Source organism: Panicum virgatum, chromosome 6K (genome assembly GCF_016808335.1).
Source record: "Panicum virgatum strain AP13 chromosome 6K, P.virgatum_v5, whole genome shotgun sequence".
Taxonomy (NCBI): Eukaryota; Viridiplantae; Streptophyta; class Magnoliopsida; order Poales; family Poaceae; genus Panicum; species Panicum virgatum.
In genome coordinates, this window is record NC_053141.1 from 9,068,434 (window position 1) to 9,089,050 (window position 20,617).

General features: G+C 43.5%; 1 protein-coding gene across 1 annotated transcript; it reads right to left on the reverse strand.

The window, feature by feature from the left end:
* Positions 1–1,657: 1,657 nt before the first annotated feature.
* LOC120711611 (ubiquitin-60S ribosomal protein L40-like) lies at positions 1,658–9,337 on the reverse strand. Its single transcript, XM_039997202.1, has 3 exons — positions 8,907–9,337; positions 5,199–5,462; positions 1,658–2,279 (listed from the first exon to the last, which is right to left on the reverse strand). The coding sequence occupies exons 2-3, from the start codon at positions 5,460–5,462 to the stop codon at positions 2,031–2,033; spliced, it is 513 nt and encodes a 170-aa protein (XP_039853136.1). The 5' UTR covers positions 8,907–9,337; the 3' UTR covers positions 1,658–2,030.
* Between the last annotated feature and the right edge of the window lie 11,280 nt (positions 9,338–20,617).

Genomic DNA, 20,617 nt, shown 5'->3' on the forward strand with positions numbered 1-20,617 from the left:
TTCGACGAAATGCCCCACGTGCTAGGGCCGGGTACTCGTTCTGCAGCAGCACTCGTCGTGAAGAGGGTAGTAGTTCCACTTGCAAAAGGAATTGTTCTCGTTATGGTACTTGAACCTGCATTCTTCGTGGCATTGGACAGAATCACAGTAGACCCCTATCTTTTCAAATATCATCTCATCATCATGAACTAGTTCTGAAAATTGGCATGTTGATAATCAAATCATTTGGATAGCTTGATCGATATCGCAGAACGAATTTGAAATGGCTAGCTACATGTATACTAACCGGCGTAGGCGGTGGAACAGAGGGCAGAACACATGACGGCAAGAACGGCCATGGCAGCAGCTACCAGGTGCACGGTCCTCCTGCTGCTCTTGACGATTGCCATGGTCAAGTTGAGAGTGTCTGTGCTAGCTGCTGCTTCTGTTTGGATGCGCTCGTTGGCAAGCTCCATTGCCAGTGTTTATATAGCAGAAATTAAGCATGGCCAAATCATAGGAACAATCAAGTTGGTTTTTGTTGGTTGTCCCCACCTGCTACATTATTAATGTTTGCATGCGTATCAAATTGCCAAAGTATTGATATCCTGGTTTCCCTCACCCGCATTAATGTCAAAAGAAATTACCAAAGTTTGATATCCTGGTAAATTTCAAATAAATTTATATGATCACATCTTGTGGCTCTGGCTGACGCTAGAGCGGCCAATGCAAAATCTCAGTCGGAGATTGCCTTTGGCTGTTGTTCTCCTGGCTCTCGGCTTTTGTTATTTATTTGGAATGTGTTTTTCAATAAGAATAATACAACGTAGATGCTAGCACATATGGACCGTACATTTACTTGTGGGATGTACGTTACATATATTTTTCATGCCAAAACCAATACTTCTACGTTGTCAAAATAGGTCCGATTTTACATACTCCATCTAATTCTAGCAAGGGATATTCATACTCCATATAAATAATTCTAGAATTTAAAATTTATTGGCAAATATAAGAAACTATAGGTATATTAGGAACCATGGCTTAAGTCACGCTCAAGAGCACTCGTACTGCCTTTAAGGTCTCTAGTTCCCCATTCTCTTTCCATCTCTCCGGTGGTCTCGCTGACTGCTATCGTGTCAGCGACAAACTACACCGCTCAGCTTTCATGTATAGATCTTTAGCTCAGCTCAAAGATAAGAACAGGTGATATCTGTATGATATGAAAATCAAATCATATGGTACGGCCCATTTGACTTTATAACTGATCGAGGTATGACTAATGTTTACTAGAATCTAGAATCCAAAAGGGGACATGTGCCCCCATTGCGTTGAACCCTAGTCACAATATCGTATCTCAATAGATTGTGTGCACAATACTTCTCCGGCATCCTATGGTCTAATTTGAAAGGCTATATCCATTAATTGTGCATGACATGCAAAACCTTTCTCAATTTCCGAAAGGTAAGGAATCTCAACGCGACAACATTTAAGCTCATTAACAAAATTTTTGTTGAATTCCTAAAACATATTGAGACTATACTCCTAAAAGTATCTAATTTCTTGGGAGGGGGGAATTCATGTTGATGGCATGCAATTAATGAAAATGTGTGTTGAATAGCATAAGCATGTGATCAGTGCCGAGTGGTTTTTGTAACAATTGAGTCGAGAGTGCACATTTGCAGCAAAATAACTTATATAAAAAAATAGTTATATTAGAGAACTACGGCTTTATGTCACGGTTGAGAAGAACACCCCTCCCGCCTTTAAGTTCTCTACTTCTCTATCCTCTTTCCAATGGAAATATTTTTTGCCCACCAAAATGGAAAACGGAGAGCAATATGAAGTGTAGTACAGTTATCAGTGAAACCAGTTTCGATATTTTTCTACTTCTGCAACTACCGCGGATTATTTGACCGTGAGCAGGTGAGCTAAAGCAGGGTACGGCAGCTTGAACTGAAGACAACAAGTCCACTGCACGCACGGGACACGGACGGCTCTCCTCGACACTGGCACCAACTACTGTTCCGAATGACGCGCGGTGGCTAAGCTCACATGCCGCGCCGGCGGAGCATCGGGACGCCGGCGAGGGAGAGGCCGCCCAGCAGCATCAGGAGCAGCCCGAGGCCCGCCGCGGGAGTCGCGGCGCCGCCGGTGGCGAGCCCTGTCACGGCCAGAGAAGCGACGGACACTCCCAGGACGCGGAAGCCCTCTCCGCGCAGGCCTTCGGCGCCCGCGCCGGCGACCTCGCCCTGGCCAAACCTTCGGAGCAGGCCGATCCCCTCCTGTCCAGCAACAACCTGCACGCGTGCATGCGTAGATTAGTAAGATCGTTTAGGTGCTGCAGAAAGAATCCGAGTCACAAGTGTTCGGAGCAAAAACGGAGGCCAACAACTGAGCAAAACTACTGTTCGGATCCACCGCAAAAAGACCAGCAAACGCAAACCCAGTCCGCTGCCCAGTTGTGGGAAATTCCCTTCTGGGCTTCTGTATCGCTTCCTATCTTCTCGGCCCATCAAGCAAAGCTGTGTCTTCTTCTGTTTTGCCAGCCCACAATGTTTCTCTCCTCTTCCCTCCTTTTTTTTCCTTTTCCTTTTTGTTGCAGCGATTTTTCTACATTATTTCTTTTGTTGCGTATGGTTTTAGTTTTTCATAGATGCTTATATGGGTATTTATAGGGATGAATATGTGTGCGTGTGAGCATCTATGTATACACTGTGTGTTCGTGCGACGTGCATATGGGCAATGAGGTATGACTTTGTCAATTTTAAGATCTACTCTCTCGAGGTGCTTGCAGAGGTAGTATTATGCACTTTGTATTCATCACGACGAGTGTACGTAGTATTTTATAAAAAAATATCATTCCCACATTTTATACGCTAGACACGACATGTTTTGACTATTTTTTTTGAAAAGATGTTCCGAATTTATTGGGATAGTATCCACGGCAACCAAACACAAATTTGAACTTGGAAACGGCTCCAAGCAATGGCACTCACATAGTAGTTTTAAAATCGGGGCACTAGGTTCAACTTCTGGCTGGTAGCTGTAGTTCATGGCTATTTACTGCATACTGAAGCGCGATATGTTGGTCTTCTCATATCCAATAAATAAAAATGTTGTCTTGAATTCACAATATAGTATAGTTCGAGGGAAATACATTGAAATTTGTACTCCGTGTGGAGCAGCTACTTTCTGCAGATCTCTGTGCCCGATTGCGTTGTTGGGCGTGCTTACAAATTACAATTGGGCCTATCGGCCGTAGTAGGTGCCTTCGGTGGGGATACTGAAGGCTTACAAATTACCAGACTGCCAACACGATAAAAAGCTGAGATATCTGGCTGAAGCTAGAGCTTTCGGATGGCAGGTATTAGGTATATGGAATAACATACCAGGCCTTTTTACGCCTCAACACCCTGAGAACATTGGTGCAAACAGTTGGCAGTCACCGGGCGCCGTTGGATTCAACAAATCAACAGTCCACAATGTTTCTTCAGCCTTTGGTCATCAGTTAAACTGCTCCTTATTTTTCTCTTCACTGCCGCACCAAGCAGTAACCCCACGTCAGGGTTTTGCATCGCGTGCACCGCAAATCATCATTTGTCGTACATGCCCTCGTTGCGGCCCATTTGCAGTTGCAGCCCAGCACGACCTTTTTCTCCCTCGCGTTCCCGCCGCCGCTTGCCGTCATTTGTTGCCGCGCTAGGTTAGGGTTTGGGTGTTCGAAGTTTCGGGTTCAGGGTTCGCGAGGTTGCACTTGCACCGGTGAGACCACGGCTATAAAGGAAGGGCCTTGGGAAGCCGGTGGCCGGCAGTGGCAATGATGGCGGATTGTGGACGGGATGGCCGGACAGCGAAAAACTGCCGGCCGCAGGAGATATCCAGTAGGCGGTGGAGACATATGCGCAACGGTGAGCTCTCTGACCAAGTTGGATGAGGGCGGCAACGGCGGTCGGAGGTGGCGAATCTAGCGGCGGAGCCACTATCCTCCGGTCTCCCTACTTGTTACTTCCTGCCTATGTAGGGGCACGTTTGGATTGTCGTCAACGCTCGTCTGACCAAGAAATTGACTTTGACCTTGCTCCCACCAGCCTGTTTGGAGTGGCGCTTGACCATCTCTATTGAGTTATCCATCTCGTTGAGAAGATGGCAAAAAAATTACCTCTCTAATGATTTGCTAAAAAAGCACGTTGCTCCAAATATTTTAAGCCCACAACCTCTCATCAAAACTGGACCGCCTTCTCTCTGTATGAGCTACCTCTTGAAGAGGTAATACGTTATTTCTCCTCACATTATTCTCTCTCTCTTCGATGTAAGAAAAATGACAAATTGAATTCCTATAAACTAGCTAAGATGGTTTTGTTGGAGGAGGCCTTAGTGAGCTCACCCTCTCAACCCGTCCCTTTAGTTTATCTCGCTAATTGAGGGTGGAATATGTGGGTGCCTGATTCTTATGATTTAACTCCACTGTCCTAACGATGGTACTCTTGCGGCGCAACAAGGTACATGTTGCTAAACCTTGAGATTTCGGCCATGTAAACACTGTCCTAAGTCCTAACCCCTATCTAGCTGGCTCCCGAGTAACAATAACCTTCTCAAACCCTACGGCTCCTCTTTTGGTAGGATTCTCCAAACTGTTTCTCTAGAAAAGTAGAAACTGAAGCATCCCTACCAAACAAAACAGAAAAATCCCTACCAAACGTTTCAAGGATTCAGCGGAAATAGAAAAGAGAATCAGAATCTCTAGAAATGTTCCTTCAGGAAACCAAATCCATGCCCAATGGAGCCTACGCCTAGGCAGTGATTCAGTGAGCTCTCTTCACAAGCTCCAGCCCGGCAATGTCAGGTGACTACGATTGAATCAAAATACTTCAGAGATTTTGTGACTGCAACCCCTGAAAATGAGACGACCGTGTCTCAGCTGCACCTGTGCAAGCTCGCATATTCAACAAAGCTAAAGGTGCCACCTGGTTACCGTACTGAGTACGACGATGTTGCACTGCTAACTGGCTTTTTTTAATTGTTCTTACACTGAGGTGAGAACAAAGTCGTCTTGAGGCTATTCTAAAACCTTCTGTACTTCCTAGGTCTATATAGACGGGGCTGCGCCCCTGCCCATTCAAAAAGAAAAGGAAAAGAAGAACTGACCGGCTCTGCCAAAAGGGTAAATCAAACAAGATATAAAGACTAGTGACCAAGAGGGTCATAAACGACTCCACCTCAGGGTTGTTGTTGTTGTTGTTGGCTATCTGCAGGCCGCCGCGGAGACGAAGGACAAGATGCAGGGTGGACTCTTTCTGAATGTTGTAGTCAGCAAACGTGCACCCGTCCGCGAGCTGCTTGCCAGCAAAGATAAGTCGCTGCTGGCCCAGTGGAGTTCCCTCCTTATCCTGAATCTTTGCCTTGACATTGTCGATTGTGTCACATGACTCCACCTCAAAGGTGAGGGTCTTCCCATTGAGGGTCTTCACAAAGATCTGCATCTGCAGAACAAAAAGAAATTCTATTGTGAGAGATGCCTAAACTTACAGATATCGCTAAAGGTTATTTGTACTTCCAGCCTGTGTCGTGCTGCAAACGGGCAAAGCATATGCACATAGAGCAGTTAAAGATCTGCGACTAATAGTTTTATAGGTTGTCTTCAGTCTAGAACATTTCAAGCGACAAGACAAGGTGAAGGTTCAATTTTTTTTTTAGTTTGCATTTCACACATGTGAGTTGGAAGTACAAAAAATTCTGAGTGAGAAATCTATAGATGGAGTTAGAAATTGGAAACGGCGAAAATTGTGAGATCCAAGTCCAAACCCAGAATTTCTATTTTAAAGTACAAACAAAATAAAGTCAAAAGTAGATTTTTCCCACCTGGAGCCAGGTGCAACTACTTCAAAAATTTTCCAATTCCAGAATTGCAAAATTACATGTTTCATTTTCTAATCATACAGAAGTTTTTGAAACTAAAAGTATTTATATTCAATTTTAAAGTTGAAAAGCACAATTTGATACAGATAATATTGTTTCATTCCTAAAAAATGTTGGATAATGTTCTTGGCACACTGATTCATGGCTAGATGTTGTAAAGCACATGTATGAGACAGGAAAATCAACCAAAAATACACTGAAAGCATGTGTAGCAGACCCAGTCATTCAATTCATACCACAGTTCTGTAATATCCGTATCACATTTTTCCAAAACAATATTACTCAAAATAAAGTAAAATTTAACACGTACTAATACCAAAATAGCAGTAGGAGCACTAGTCGACATCCAATATACCACATGCCACGCTGCCCGAATGTAAAAGCTTATGGACAAAATGATATGCAAGTCAACAATAAGCTTCATCATAAGGTAAAAGCTTAGTGACAAATTAATATGCTAAGCCAACAGCAAGCTTCATCATACAGATTGGTAACTCAAAAAAGAAGCTGACTAATCAAGCAAGGGAGATCACCCCTGTTCCCCTAACATGTTTAATTTCAGAATATGTGCAACTCAATTTGAAACATGCAAGTCAATCAGGAAAAAGTTCAACCAATCACCCAGGCATATGATTGCCAACACCTCGTCATTGAGATTTCAAACAATAAAGTGCACAGCAAAGAAAACCATATTTTGAGATCAACTAGATCCTCTGATCAGACTTTCCTTGGACGGACAGCGAACTGTTTCACGTTACACGCGAAGGAAGGAACAAAGTGACATGGGAAATCATGTGCTGCAACACATGTGGATTCAGCCATTCAGTTCATAACCGCCAATCTAGCATTATGCAGTAGTATATGCAGTTTGCAAACTTAAAGAATAAAAACAAACAGCACACAAAGCAGGATCGAGTGCAAATTATAAAAAATAGGAAGTCAAAACTGAAAAGCAAAGAGTAGAAGCAGGACAGTAGATGAGGATCTAGGACATCAAGATGAACCACCAAGATAGGAAAGTACCATGGCAGTAGTAGTTGTAGTGGACATAAGCGAACTGGATCAATTAAAAACATAAATCAACAAAACACACTTGATCATACAGATAGTTAACTACATGCTTAGTTGCTTACTGATCAGGCAAAGATCACCCCTGATATTTTTGGTTCAGGGATATGAGTAAGATGATCTAAGACCGATGAGTTAATCAGTAGGACAGCGGAAGCACAACTTGAAGAGCAACTAGGCCATCTTTCTCAACTACTCCATACAGTTATTACAATGTACACCCTGAACCCCTTAAATATCTAACACACCAAAGTATCATAGCAGCAGTTATTGTGCTAGCGATAAACTAACTAGATCAATTATGCACGCAAATTTTCGGAACTCCCAAATAAGGCATATGATGTTTGCCCCTGACATTTCTGGTACAGGGATGTGTGTAAGTCTATCTAAACTAGAACATGTCAGTTAACCATGCAAAAGGTGGCCCTGACATTTGTGTGAGTGACCTTGTTATAGAGTGACAAAACATTAGGCACACGAAATCCAGTCACAGGCCCGTCGAATGGGCAGTGCGACCGGTGCGACAGCACCGGGCCGCCCAGCTTGAGGGGCCACAAAAATTAAGCCCAGTAACCACTAGTAAACAACTAAACATACTAATTACATTAACCTAAAGCCCAAAAGACCAAGGCCAGTAAACGAAGCAAATCAACAGACGCCGCGAGCCCGTGACGATTTGTCTTCCCTCCCTAGACGTCGCGACGATTTGCCTTCCCTCGACGCCGGCCGCAATCGCTGCTGCCCCCCGTCGTGCCGCCCCTGCTGCTGCAAGTTGCCTCCTGTCTTGCCGCCCCTGCTGTCGCGCATCAATTTGCTGCTTTGCCGGCCGGCGAGGTCACACGGAGCCGGAGCCCGGAGGTGCTGGCGAGCACCGAGCAGGTTAGTGGCGACGCCCCTGCCCTTCAAATTTCATAACGTTGGTGATGTACTGATGTAGTCCGTGACCCTCTTTACTAATTGAAGATTTCATTTCGAAGAATACTAGACGAATGGCACTTTTCAATATAAGTTAATAAGATTTGGTATGGCAAATTCACTCTTTAATCTTTTAGCACACATGGATTCTTGTATAGTTATATTATGTTTGAATATATTTTCATTATTTGCATTTTATAATATAGTTATGGGGCCACCATTTGTGCTTTGCACCAGGGCCACCAAAACTTTGGTACGGCCCTGTCCAGTCAAACTGAACTGACAAAAAAAAAAAGAACACACGGGTTGCAAAATTTCCATCAATTAGGATTTAGCTTGTGGTAGTTGCAGCAAGCTTTCTAATAGGTTCCAAATAAATTAGCAACGAATTCCACAGATGGAAAAGCACAGGAGGGACTACAGAACAAATTCCTGAAACATTCGCACAACAGATCCCTAAGCATAAGCACAACCGCAGCAAACCCAAGAAATTCAGCAACATGCTAGAGCAACAGACCGATCCTTTTTCCAAGTTCCAACAGTAATCCAGTTCCGACAGCAAAGTAGGTTCTAGGATACGAACAGAATACAATCAGACTACTACGCACCGACTTCCTACTTCCTACTTTGTGTTCTCACAAGCTTGATATACTAGTACCCACCGACTTCCTACTTTGTGATCTCAAGCTTGATATCCTAAATCAGAGAGGAAGATTGAAGGATTAACGGAAGAGAACAGAACAGAACTGAACTGAACTAAAACGGAGATAAATGTTGAGACGACAAAACAGTAAGGAATAAACCACAACTTATTACATGAATCAGCTTCCAGCATCGAATCTTACAGATCTAAAAAAACAGCTCTAGGCCTAGGTCTCCGCGCAGACTAGGTGCGGATTGTAGATCGCTAAGGGGAGCAATCGGGAAGGTAACAGCAAGGGAGGATCAATCCAATTAACCGGAACGCGCGCTGTCTGCAGGTGAGATGGGATTACGGCGAGAGCAGAGGAGGATCGGTTATTTACCTATGCAAATCGGGGGATCCGGCGGTGCGGTAGGGATTGTCCTTCCTCGGTTGGAAAGGGGATCGGAACGGGAAGAGGTTGCGCGGCGGATGGATGGATAGGGCACGGAACGAGCGGGGTATAAATGGGTGGGTGCTCCGCGCTCCAATCCCCCGCGGCCGGCGAGATCACCTCTCACCACCTGCCGCTGCTTCCGCCGTTCCGCGTCCGGGAGCATGGTGGTAAGCTCCGCCTCTCCGGTGACCCGCGCCTGCGCGACTCCGGGGTCAGCCTTCAGCCCGCCCCGGGCCCGGTGCTCGCCGAGGCCGAGAGCGCGACTGGCGCCTGCAAAGCCGTTGCTTTCGCGGGGCGTTGACACATCGCGTCGTGCCGTCGCCGTCGTCGGCGGGCTTCCGAATTCCCCCATTCGGCCAATGGATGTTGGAATTTTGTCTGGAATTCAGATCTGATCTTGTGCTGCTGGCCAATCCGAAAATACCGATGAAGTTGTAGGAGACTAATAAGTAGAATAATAATAACTGAATAAAAACGTTTTTGTAAATGATATTTTAGTTTGTTTTTAAGAAATCATGATATTTCAGTCTAAAATCGAGATGAGAGCATCCAGACCTTGAGTCCTTGTGACAGGAAAAATAAAACAGAGTGGCCCAAATATCGGTGTTACTTCATGAATTAGCTAGCTCTGAAGTTCTAGAATCTCCGGCACGACCGATTTTTCAAGATTATATACTAGATTATTTAGAAAGCTATAAATCCGGTCCGATCAGCAGAGATGATTTCAGGTTGTCAAAGCGCCGAGAGCTGCTACGAGTGCAACCTCACGCGGTTCGGGATGGATGATTAGTTAGCTGCAACTGCGGCTTGCAACGGACCGTGCGAGCTGCCTTCTTGGTGCCACTCAGATCTACGTTTTGTGAAAATCAAATGAGATATTTTACAAACATGTATGATGCATGTGTGTATTTAGACCTGTAGTATGTCAGGCCATGCAGAAAAGGTGGTGGTGTTCTGAACTTTTAATCAGTATGTGATGGGGAACAAATGCTTCAAAATTAAAGTTCTAGAGTGTCGGCGTCTTTGCCAAATATGGCTGTCAACAGATCTCTGCTTTTGCTCAGGTTTGAACCAAAATTTGGGACAAAGCACAGTTACCAAACCAAAGTTTGGGACAAATCAGAATGTAGCCCAAAACCCAAACCTATTGGAATGCGCCGAACTGCTAGCTGTAGGGTCGCAAATCCAATTCTACACACGCGCCCGGATGCTCGATTTCCGATCATGCGGCTTAATTGCACGCCACATGTGTGGAGTAGTTGGCATTTCCTTTCTCGGTGCTGCTGCGAAGAGTCAGCATGCTCGTATGGACGTGCGGTGACTCCGGCAGCCAGGATTTGGGTTCCGGTGGATTCCCGGCCGCCTGCATGCTCTTTTTTCTTTTTTCGTTTAACTTTTTCTGCTATAATATTTCTACTTCGCAACTTTTTGTGAACAACTAATGAATGGAAATTTTGTTGTCATGCAATGTGTGCACACGATTTATGCACTTTTTTTTTTACTTTTTTCACATAACCTATGAATAGAAATCTATGTGTACATAGTTTCTGCAATTTTATGCACATAATTTTGTGTCAGCCATTGATGAAATTTTTTTCTTTTACTATCATGCATAACTTATGAACATAATTTTTATACATAAATTTATGTTTTACAGTTTTATATAAGTAATGTATATGCGAACTGAGCTTAGCTTAGCTGGTAAGGTTTCTTGTGGTGGAACCTGCCCACCAGGGTTCAAGTCATCGACTCGGCACTGGTGCTCGTATTTTCCTGAATTTATTCCAGGATTTAATCGGCGCTATTCTTTCAGTGGTAGGCGACATGCCCGTCGATAGCGAGGCGCCAGTGGTGACTTCGTCAATCTCGAGGATCTGCCGGCCCAGTCTCTCGGAGGTGCTCATAGGGTAGGGTTGTGTGCGTGTATTCATAAGGGTGAGTGTGCGTGTGTTTGTGAGCGTCTGCATCTGTACTGTGTTTAAAAAAATATAAGTAATGTATATAAATTAATGGGTATATATAATTTATTTGTTCTATAACTTTTTTAAATAATTTATCTTTACATATATTTTGTATATAATGTAAGTTTACACATTTTGGTTCTATATTTTTGTTCAAACAATTTTTTGAATAATAAAAGAGAGTGGAAACCACAGTGTGCAGGCGGGTGGACTACTTGGGCCTGTTTGGTTTGTACTATGCTAGACTGTAGCAACTTTGACCGCTAATTACAAAACTAACTCCACAACCCCTGCGCTAGGACCCCCGAAGAATCTAATGAGGCCTTTGACAGCGTGATTAGAGAAAATTACTGTAGCATCACTATAGCTAATCATCGATTAATTACCACCATTAGATTCGTCGCGTAAAGTTACATCCATCTATGAAAAAATTTTGTAAAAAGACTGCATTTAATCTGTCATGCATACAAGAGTCTTTTGTAGCGCGTCCTAGCGCAAATCAAACGGGGCTTTGGCGCTACAGTGCATTGGCGCTGCGGAGGGAACCCGGGGCTTTGCACCCTACCTCGCCGTCGTGCTCGCTGGCGCCGCGCTCTTCGCCGCCGGCGTGCTGGTGGCCTGCACCGGCCCGGACGCGGGGCCGCAGGACCAACGCGCGGCCAACAGGGCCAAGGCTGGGGGTGTGCTCTACAGCACCGGGCTGGTGGTGGCGATCGTGGGCATCGTCGCGGCCTGCATCGCCGCCGACGAGGGCTGGTGCGGCGACACCGACCTGCAGCGGTTCGGGCTGGACGATTAATTAGCTGCAGTGTACCGTGCAGTGGGAGCTGTGAAAGCCGAAGCGTAAGAAGTGAAGATTCGATCAGATCTGCTAGGTTTTGTGAAGATCAAATAGTAAATTGCATCCGGAATACAACAAGCACTACCGGAAACAGCTAATATATCATGTGCCAAATAGTTTGCCGTGTGCTAAAAGACAGGCACACGGCAAACAACCATTTTGCCGTGTGCCCAAAATAAAACACACGGCAAACCCCACGCACACGGCAAAATTGCCTCTTTTCCGTGTGCTAGCCCCAAGAACACACGACAAAAACCAAACACACAACATATTACCATCTTTGTTGTGTGCCGTCCTCAAAACACACGGCAAACCTCGTGCACGTGACATGTACTACAAGAAATTTGGTGATTTATGACGAAAGTTTTATGACATTTTTAAACAGCGTCACAATTGCACACAATTTATGACAATTTTCAGATTTTCGTCAAGAATTTGAAGGTATGGGCCCTAGGCCCAAAAATTAGTGACGTTTTATTGAATTCGTCATAATTAAACCCACAAAATATGATGTTTTAATATTAATGTCATAGAAATCGTCATAGTTATTTTGACTATATATTTTGACATTCATCATTTTTTTCAAGTTTTTGCTTCTCTTATTTGATGCTTATTCAAGCTATGTGTTATTTTATGAATCATGTTCATATGGCATCATTTCTATAAATTGGACGCTGAAATGTTGAAGGCAAAAATATGTGGACACAGGAGTGTTGAAGACAAAAAAGAACAAAATAAAATTTGGACGCATAAATATTCAAGTAAAAAAACTGCATGCCCAAGGATTCGATCTTTAAACCACCATGCTCATTTTCTAGACGCACTACCATCACACCAAGTGTTTACATGTGGTAATCAGGGGTAACCAATTTTATTAAAATATTTCATCTCGCCCACAAAACCATCAAAAAAATTGAGGCACATTTTCTAGACGCCAATTTTATTTATATATTTCATCTCGCCCACAAAACCATCAAAAAAATTGAGGCAGAGGAGGGTTCGAACCATGCACACGAGACTTTGAGTGAAGCGCATCTTCCATTGGGCTGGCAGTCCACTTGTGTTAGGCCAGCGCATTAGGAGATTTAGTACAAATGGTTGTTGTTTTTCTGGAAAATAAAAACAAAACTTGCCATCCCGAGGAATCGAACCTGTGACCTGGCTATGGTATAGACAGAGCACTACCACCGTGCTACATGCTTTGTTTGTGATTGTTGGGCATTACAAATATTTTAGTCTAGTGCCACATGGGCGATGCGAAGAACACAACTATGATTGATATTTTTCTTTTTAATTCAGGATTAAAATTCGTAACTGGTATTTCTCCCTTGTATGAATTCCAAATTTGATGGTTCTTTTTCCTAAATTTTTCTAAAATTATGTTCTTTCGTGTAATTGAATTTTTTTTTGTAAGTCAATTATGATTTCTTTAATCTTCTTCATATAGCTTGTTTTCTTTCATTTAAGTATAGAATAGCAAAACATATTTTTACATAACAATAACTAATTTAACTTCATAATTTCTATTATTATGGTAAACATAAGCTTCAGTCCAAATTTGAGATCCATACGAATTCAAAAATGTTATCAAGTAGTCTAATCTCAAAGATTAACTTGAGTTATAAGAAGCTCTTTGAGAGATGTATCCATTTGTGAATCATGCATGGTCCAATTTTACTAAAACTATTTAAGTTTTTTATCGTAATATTGTAGACAAAAAATATGTTAGCATGTGAAATTTTAGAATTTTTTGACCAAATTTAGATATTATTACAATTATTATGTGGTAATTTGGAGAAAGAAGTTTGAATTATCTATATAAGACAATTGAATTTGTCATCTATCTATAGGACTTGGACTGTAATAGAACATATGAGTTTAAATATAATTTTTTCTCAATTTTTCGAAACTTATCAGATGTAATTGTAGCTCAGCATGGAGTAATTATTGATAAGTTTGTAGAAATTCATTTAAATGATAGAAAATAGCAAATATACTAAAAAATTATTGAACCATCTACATAACAACTCTGATGTTGTCCGTTACCTGTAAAAAAATATTAGGTATTTATAACATAATTATTTTGCAAGTTATTTTAAAGGGTACCTTAATTAGATGAAAATTAAAAAAAATAGTAAACTGGCCTGGATCTGGGCCGTTTTCTCGGTGTGCACACAAGGTCCAACATATCGTATCCATTCATCCCTTATCAATAGTTTGGATCACATCCTCATGTTATAAAATCACCATCATCTGACACGCCGCCGAAAACCCTAGCTCCTCATCCTCCCTCTCGTCTCTGCACCTCAGATCCACAGCCGCCGCACTGATCCTCTCTCTGTCCCTCAGATCCAACGCACTGCACCTCGCTCCACCACCTCCTCAGCCTCTGGCGCCGCCTCCCCTCCTCCGTGGGCATCACCGCGCCGTCGACACCGTAGGTGCCCCTGATTCTCCTGTGTTCGCTAACCCTAGCGGTGGCGTCTCCACTCCCTCTCAGACCCTCCTCTCTCCCTTCCTTTCCCCCTCCCCACCTCAGATCTGCTCGTGGCGAGCGCTGCGCGAGCTCCGCATGGGCCGGCCGTATGGGCGTGGAGGTCGAGCTCTGCGGATATGGAGATCTCCCTCTCCGGTGGCTCTCTCCCCCCGCGTGAGCTCCTTCCTCCTCCGGCGCGGCGTGGCCCTCGACGCGCGGCGCGGCCGGCGCGGTGGCCCGGTCTGTGGGCGTGCCGCTCTTGATGAACGGTGTGGCCTCCTCCTTTCGTGGCCTCCTCCCCGCGTTGTTGCTGCCTCTTCCTCCGATTGCCCTCAACCAAGCGGAGGGATGAAGCGCCTCCGTTGCTTGCTTCCCGTGAATGGCACCTGGTTCCCGTGAGTGGCTTCTTGGTTGTGAATCAATGGTGACTATAGGTAATCAATGGTGATAAGGTAAATCTGAAGCTACTACTCTCTGTTTTGCCGTTGTGTTAGTGTTGCATCTGAGATTTGAGATTCTGGTATTTCGCAATTTGGGGGATGACGAGATCTCACAAGGACCTGGTACTCGATTTGATTACAGATTAGATCTCTCCTTTTGAAGTACAATCTGTAAAGTGGATTCTTTTGTAGTATGAGTCCTAGTTTAGATCTGAATCATGGTTTCTTTATTTTCCCCCAAGATTTGATTTGCTAGTTTGAGAGTTCTAGTTTAAATGAATCCTGATTTCTTTATCTTTCCACTATTTGATTGGCTAGTTCGGTAATCCAAGGCAAGGTGTAGTACTACTCGGTGATATTTTTGTTCGTAGCAAACACGAGCTGTAGTACTACTCAGTGATATAGCACCTGCAGCTATAGCTAACAGCTAATAGGCTCAGAGCTCATATTTATTTTCTTGTTTGTGCAGAATCGCGTATCTCCATCTCCGCATTCCTCACCCTTATTCTATGGTTTGCTTGGACTCGTAGGTGGTTGTATGGTAAAGTAATGAAAAAACTTTAATCATTCTGTACATGTTCCTAGTAGTTTAAATAAAACCTAATGTTAGCTGTTCAGAATTACATGCTATCTTGTTTTCAAAATACAAGTAAATATGTGAGGCTAGCCGTGTTGCTTCTTAACCATACCTATCTTAATGCCAAGTGTTAATTTAATCTTTGCCTAGAGCTTTGGTTAGTGGTACTGCAGCACGATTCTTTTGCTTGAATGAAGAAATAATAAATCTAATTTAATAACTTTTTTGTCACATGTCAATTTATTAATCAGTTTGAGTACTTTATTTGATGCTTCCCATCTATTAAAATGTTGAAGCTTATCAACAGAGCTGCTTATTTTATCTAGCATATTTGAAGCTTCAAATAAAAATGTTTCTCTTCAATTCACTTTGAAGACACATGTATATTTGTAACTACCATCTTTCTTTTGAGCAGCCATTCTTTTTTTATTCCCTCAATTCTCAAAAGTTAACTATGCATTGACATTAATTTCTGCAGGCGATTCAAAGGGAAACAACTGGCAGTTAGAATAGAAGATAAGCCTCCCAGAAAAGAAATCATTGCTAGCCAAATGTGCTTGCCCCAACACTCATAATATTTAGCTTCTTTCTAGAACACTTCAATTTCAGTTAACTACCTGAACATTCATGTTTTCTGAAAAAAATCTAATTATCAATTTTATTGTTGTGAAATTTCCTTTTGTTCTGTGCAAACTTAACATTTCTGATGGTAACTACTAACTGTTTTGCAGGCTCAGTGGGATTATGCTGCGTGAAGTGACATCCATGATGATAACCTCCTGCTATGCTACTTTGGCTTTTTTGTTGATATATTGTATTGTATCTCTTTCTTTAATGTTGTTGCCTGTGATGAGATGTTTAATCTGGATGAGATGGAACTTATGTTACTATATGCGATGTGATATTGCGACGAGATATGTATAATCTTATGAAACTTTTGTCTCATTATAGGCTGTGTAATTAATTTTGAGCTAAAAATAGGCTCAACTTAGTGGCCCACTTTGATTTGGGCCCATCCACATATGGGCTGTGTGCTGACGTCTCTTGCTTGCCACGACACCTGCCATGTCGATTGCCACGTCATCTGCCATGTCAGCACCATTTTTCATGTAATTGCCATGTCAGCAGCTATGTCATTGACCACGTCAATTTACACGTCAACATTGCTATCCACGTCATCGCCAAGTCAACAACCACGTCAATCTCCATGTCATCAATGTGTGATGTGGCAATTGAATTTGTGACGAAAATAATACTATTTGTGATGTTTATTTTCGTCATAAAAAATGGGCTTGGGTTGGGCTTTGGGGGCCTGGGAGAATTCTATGACGTTTTCGAAACGTCATGGATCAACCAATCTATGACGAGAATTTAAGAAACGTCACGAGGTGTGATCTGTGACGCTCAATACATGACGCTATTTGAGATCATCATAAATACTTCTTTATGACAGTTTTTTAGTGATCTATGACGAAATTTAAACGTCATGAATCAACAGATTTTTTGTAGTGCACTCACGTGCGGACTGGCGAACGGAGGAGGATGGAAGGGCGACGGAGGTTGACGGGCACTCAACTTTGCCGTGTGCCATCGTCAAAACACACGGCAAATCTCGTGCACGTGCCACTCACGTGCGGAGGTGGTGAACGGAGGTGGACGGAGGGGCGACGGAGGTAGACGGCGCTCAACTTTGCCGTGTACCGCATGGGGCACACGGCAAACAGGCCACTTCGCCGTGTGCTAAAGCTTGGCACACGACAAACAAGACACTTCGCCGTGTGCTTTTTCTTGGCACACGACAAACAGTTTGAAAATTTTGAATTTTCAAACTCGAAACTTTTTCTACACTGCAGAGACATTAATATTGCTTGGTACTCTGTATTAAAGTTTGGTATTTTTGTCGTAATTTTCACTATATATAAAAATTGTGTATCTGTTAAATGAATTTTTCGGATGAGTCAAATTTTGAACTGCAAGTACATAAAATAATAGAAGAAAATTCTTGGAAAAATGATATTCGTGTTTCTGAGTGCACAATAAGAGCTCATGTCGTAGTTGACATTGTCATTTCGAAAATGGTGTTCACAAAAAGTTCTCGTGAACGTAGAACCTAATAGTTATAAAATTTTAAAAAATTCAAACGAAGTCTGAAAATTATGAGATTTGTCGATTTCTTGTGCTATCATACATAGAATCTATGGTAAAAAATTGAGGGAGTTCCGCAAGTGTTTGTCACGTACGCTGCTTATAAACTCAAACTTTCCCGAAGAAAATTTGGGTAACAGAGAAAGACGCGGTTAAGTTTGTAGGGGCAAACACGTTCAAATTTGAATTTGGTTTCTACACTTTTTATATAGGCAATAGAGAACATAAATGACTTCATGTTAATTTTTTGCATTTTTTGGATTTGTTTGATAATTTTAACGTATTAACTGCACTTATACAACTTTAATTGATATAAATTGAATTTGAACTATTAGTACATGAAATAATGATTTAACATGAGTGAAAAAATTATATTCATGTTCTTTAGTGAACTTTAAGGTCTTATTTTCAATTTCAAAATAAATTTCGAAAATGACATTGAAAAATTTAAAAGAATACAAGTTTCGTTCACATGAAATATAGAAATGCCGTGTTCGCCGTGTGTCTGGTATCTGGCACACGGCGAACTCATTACTTCGCCGTGTGCCCTGGATCTGGCACACGTCGAAGTCTTAACTTCGCCGTGTGCCATAGATCTGGCACACGACGAAGTCTCCTTCACTTAGCATTTTCAGACCGCTGCGCGCCTCTCTCACTCACTCTCTCTCACTCTCACTCTCTCTCACTCTCATCGGTGTCGCCCCGCCGCCCCCGCCCCGCCCCCACCCCGACGCGCCACCGCGGCCCCGCCCCGACGCACCGCCCTAGCCCCGCCCCGCCCCCGCCCTGACGCGCCACCGCGGCCCCACCCCGACGAACCGCCGCAGCCCCGCCCCGGCCCCCTACTGCCCTGGCCCGTCCCGACGCGCGCTGCCCCGACGTGACTCCCCCGGCCCGACGTGACGCCCCGCCCCGACGCGCCGCCGCGGCCCGCCCCGACGCACCGTCCTTGGCCAGACGTCGCCGCTCCAATGCCCCCGCACCGACGCTCCGCCCCGGCGCCCCCCCCCCCCCCGGTGCGGCGCCGCCCCGCCCCGGTGCGCCTCTCCCCGGCGCGGCCCCCCCTGCCACAGCCCCTTCCCGGCACGGCCCCTACTGCCTTGCCCCGTCCCGGCCGTGCCGCTGCCCTGCCCCATCCCGGCTGGCCGTCGGTGCCATCTGTGAGTGCATTCTCAACCCCTCTCTCTTTGTTCATTTAAATTAGAAATTAGTTACAAATTTGTGATATTTTCTATGATAGAAATTAATGATTTATTGGAGTAATTTGTAATTTTATTTTAGGTTGGTAGGTAGTTGTATCTCACTTTGCCGCTCTCGCCACCGCTGGAGAGTATTTTGGATAGAAAATTGTATTGCCTATGATAATATATGCTATATATATTGACCTTGCGCTTGAGCATGAGTGTTAGTCGAAGTGTGTTATTTCTGTTCTATGGATATGCTTATCATGATTGTCATGAAACCATGTGACACATCAATGCCCAAGCAACAACTCGGATGCGATGATGTTAAGATTAGGCTGGATGTGTCACAAGGTTTAATGGCGGTCATGAATTTATTTTAGGTTTCTTATGCTTCAAGTTCAAGATCAAATAAATGGGAACATATCTGAGGCATGTTTGTTGGTTGTCGACCACTGTGCTGTTTTATTTTTATAGAATTTGAAACTGAAATGTTCAATTATTGATACTATGTAGTTGTTTTTTTAGGAGAGGTTGTGGCACCGTTCTTGACTCGTCACTTTGCAGGACAGTTAGGTGAGTCATCACAGACTTTCATTTACTTATCTTGTTTGTGCTTCACGTAACCTAGGCGACTCCCGTTCGAAAGAGATACGGTTCAAAATATGCAGCTCTTTGCATATATAGAACTGTATGTGTTTCGAATTGTCCACGTCATTTGGACAGCCCAAGGGTGCGTAGATATGGTTAGTTTTCATGGTCAACTCCGATCCGTGCTAGAGTTTCGGTATCACCTCCCTGTTGTTATCCGGATACACAATCTCCTTGACAGGACGTGTATTTGGAGAGCAGCGGGGAGGTGCTGCCGAAATTCTGTCTTGGCTAGGAGTGGATCATGGAAACCAGCCATATCTACGCATCCACGGGTGGGATTAGGACCTATCTTCACCTATTAGAGTTTGTTAGATATCGTGTATATGAAATCGATTTTTAAATTTCTCGCTCGTATGTTAAAGGATGGATGACCGTGAGTGGATGTACAAGGGCTGGCAGAGCGAACAAGAGTATATTGAGTTTGCCCTAAAGGTCAGTGACTTTTTGGAAAAGTCATTTGATAGAGGACAGAGTAGAATGCCGTGTCCATGCACCAAGTGTCAAAATAGGATACATCAATCACAACTCACTATGGGTAAACATATTATCACAAATGGGTTTGTGGAAAACTATACCCGGTGGATCTGCCATGGTGAAGCCCATCATGCGAGAGAAGAGGTAGTCAGACAACGCATCAATGATTATGATGCTGATGTCGGTTGCGCAGACATGTTAGCTGATTTTCATGAAGCACACTTCGAAGAAGGACCTAGAGAGGAACCGCCAGAGCCTACGGCAAAGCAGTATTACGACATGTTGTCTGCGGCACAGAAACCACTTCACCAGCATACCAATGTTTCTCAGTTCGATGCTATTGCACGCGTACTGGCCCTAAAGTCTGAGTGTGGCATTAGTCGAGATGGCTTCGACAAAATATTGACGGTTTTTGGTAGTCTGCTTCCGGAAGGACACATTCTTCCAAAGAGCATGTACGAGGCACAAAAACTTCTTCGTAGTCTTAAGATGCCATATGAGAAGATACATGCTTGTCCGAAGGGATGCATGTTGTTTAGGAAAGAACATGCAGACGCAAATTACTGTACAAAATGTAAATCATCTCAGTGGCTGGAGGTAGATTCTGGTGATGGTCAAAAGAAACAGCTCAAAATCCCCGTGAAAATCGTACGGTACCTTCCATTCATACCGAGAATCCAATGTCTGTTCATGACCGAGGATTCAGTATAACAGATGAGATGGCACAAAAACGGCAAACGCTACCGTCCTAAGAAGATGATACATCCATCCGATGGTGAAGCATGGAAACATTTTGACAGGCGTCACACAATGAAAGCTCTGGAGGCTCGAAATGTATGTGTTGCGTTGGCAACAGATGGATTCAATCCTTATGGAATGATGGCGGCCCCGTACAGTTGTTGGCCCGT

Coding starts and splice junctions, on each gene's coding strand:
- LOC120711611 (XM_039997202.1), bottom strand. CDS start 5,462: ATGCAGATCTTTGTGAAGACCCTCAATGGGAAGACCCTCACCTTTGAG. Junction 2,280..5,198: donor ACAACAACAACAACCCTGAG/GTGGAGTCGTTT, acceptor GCACGCGTGCAG/GTTGTTGCTGGACAGGAGGG.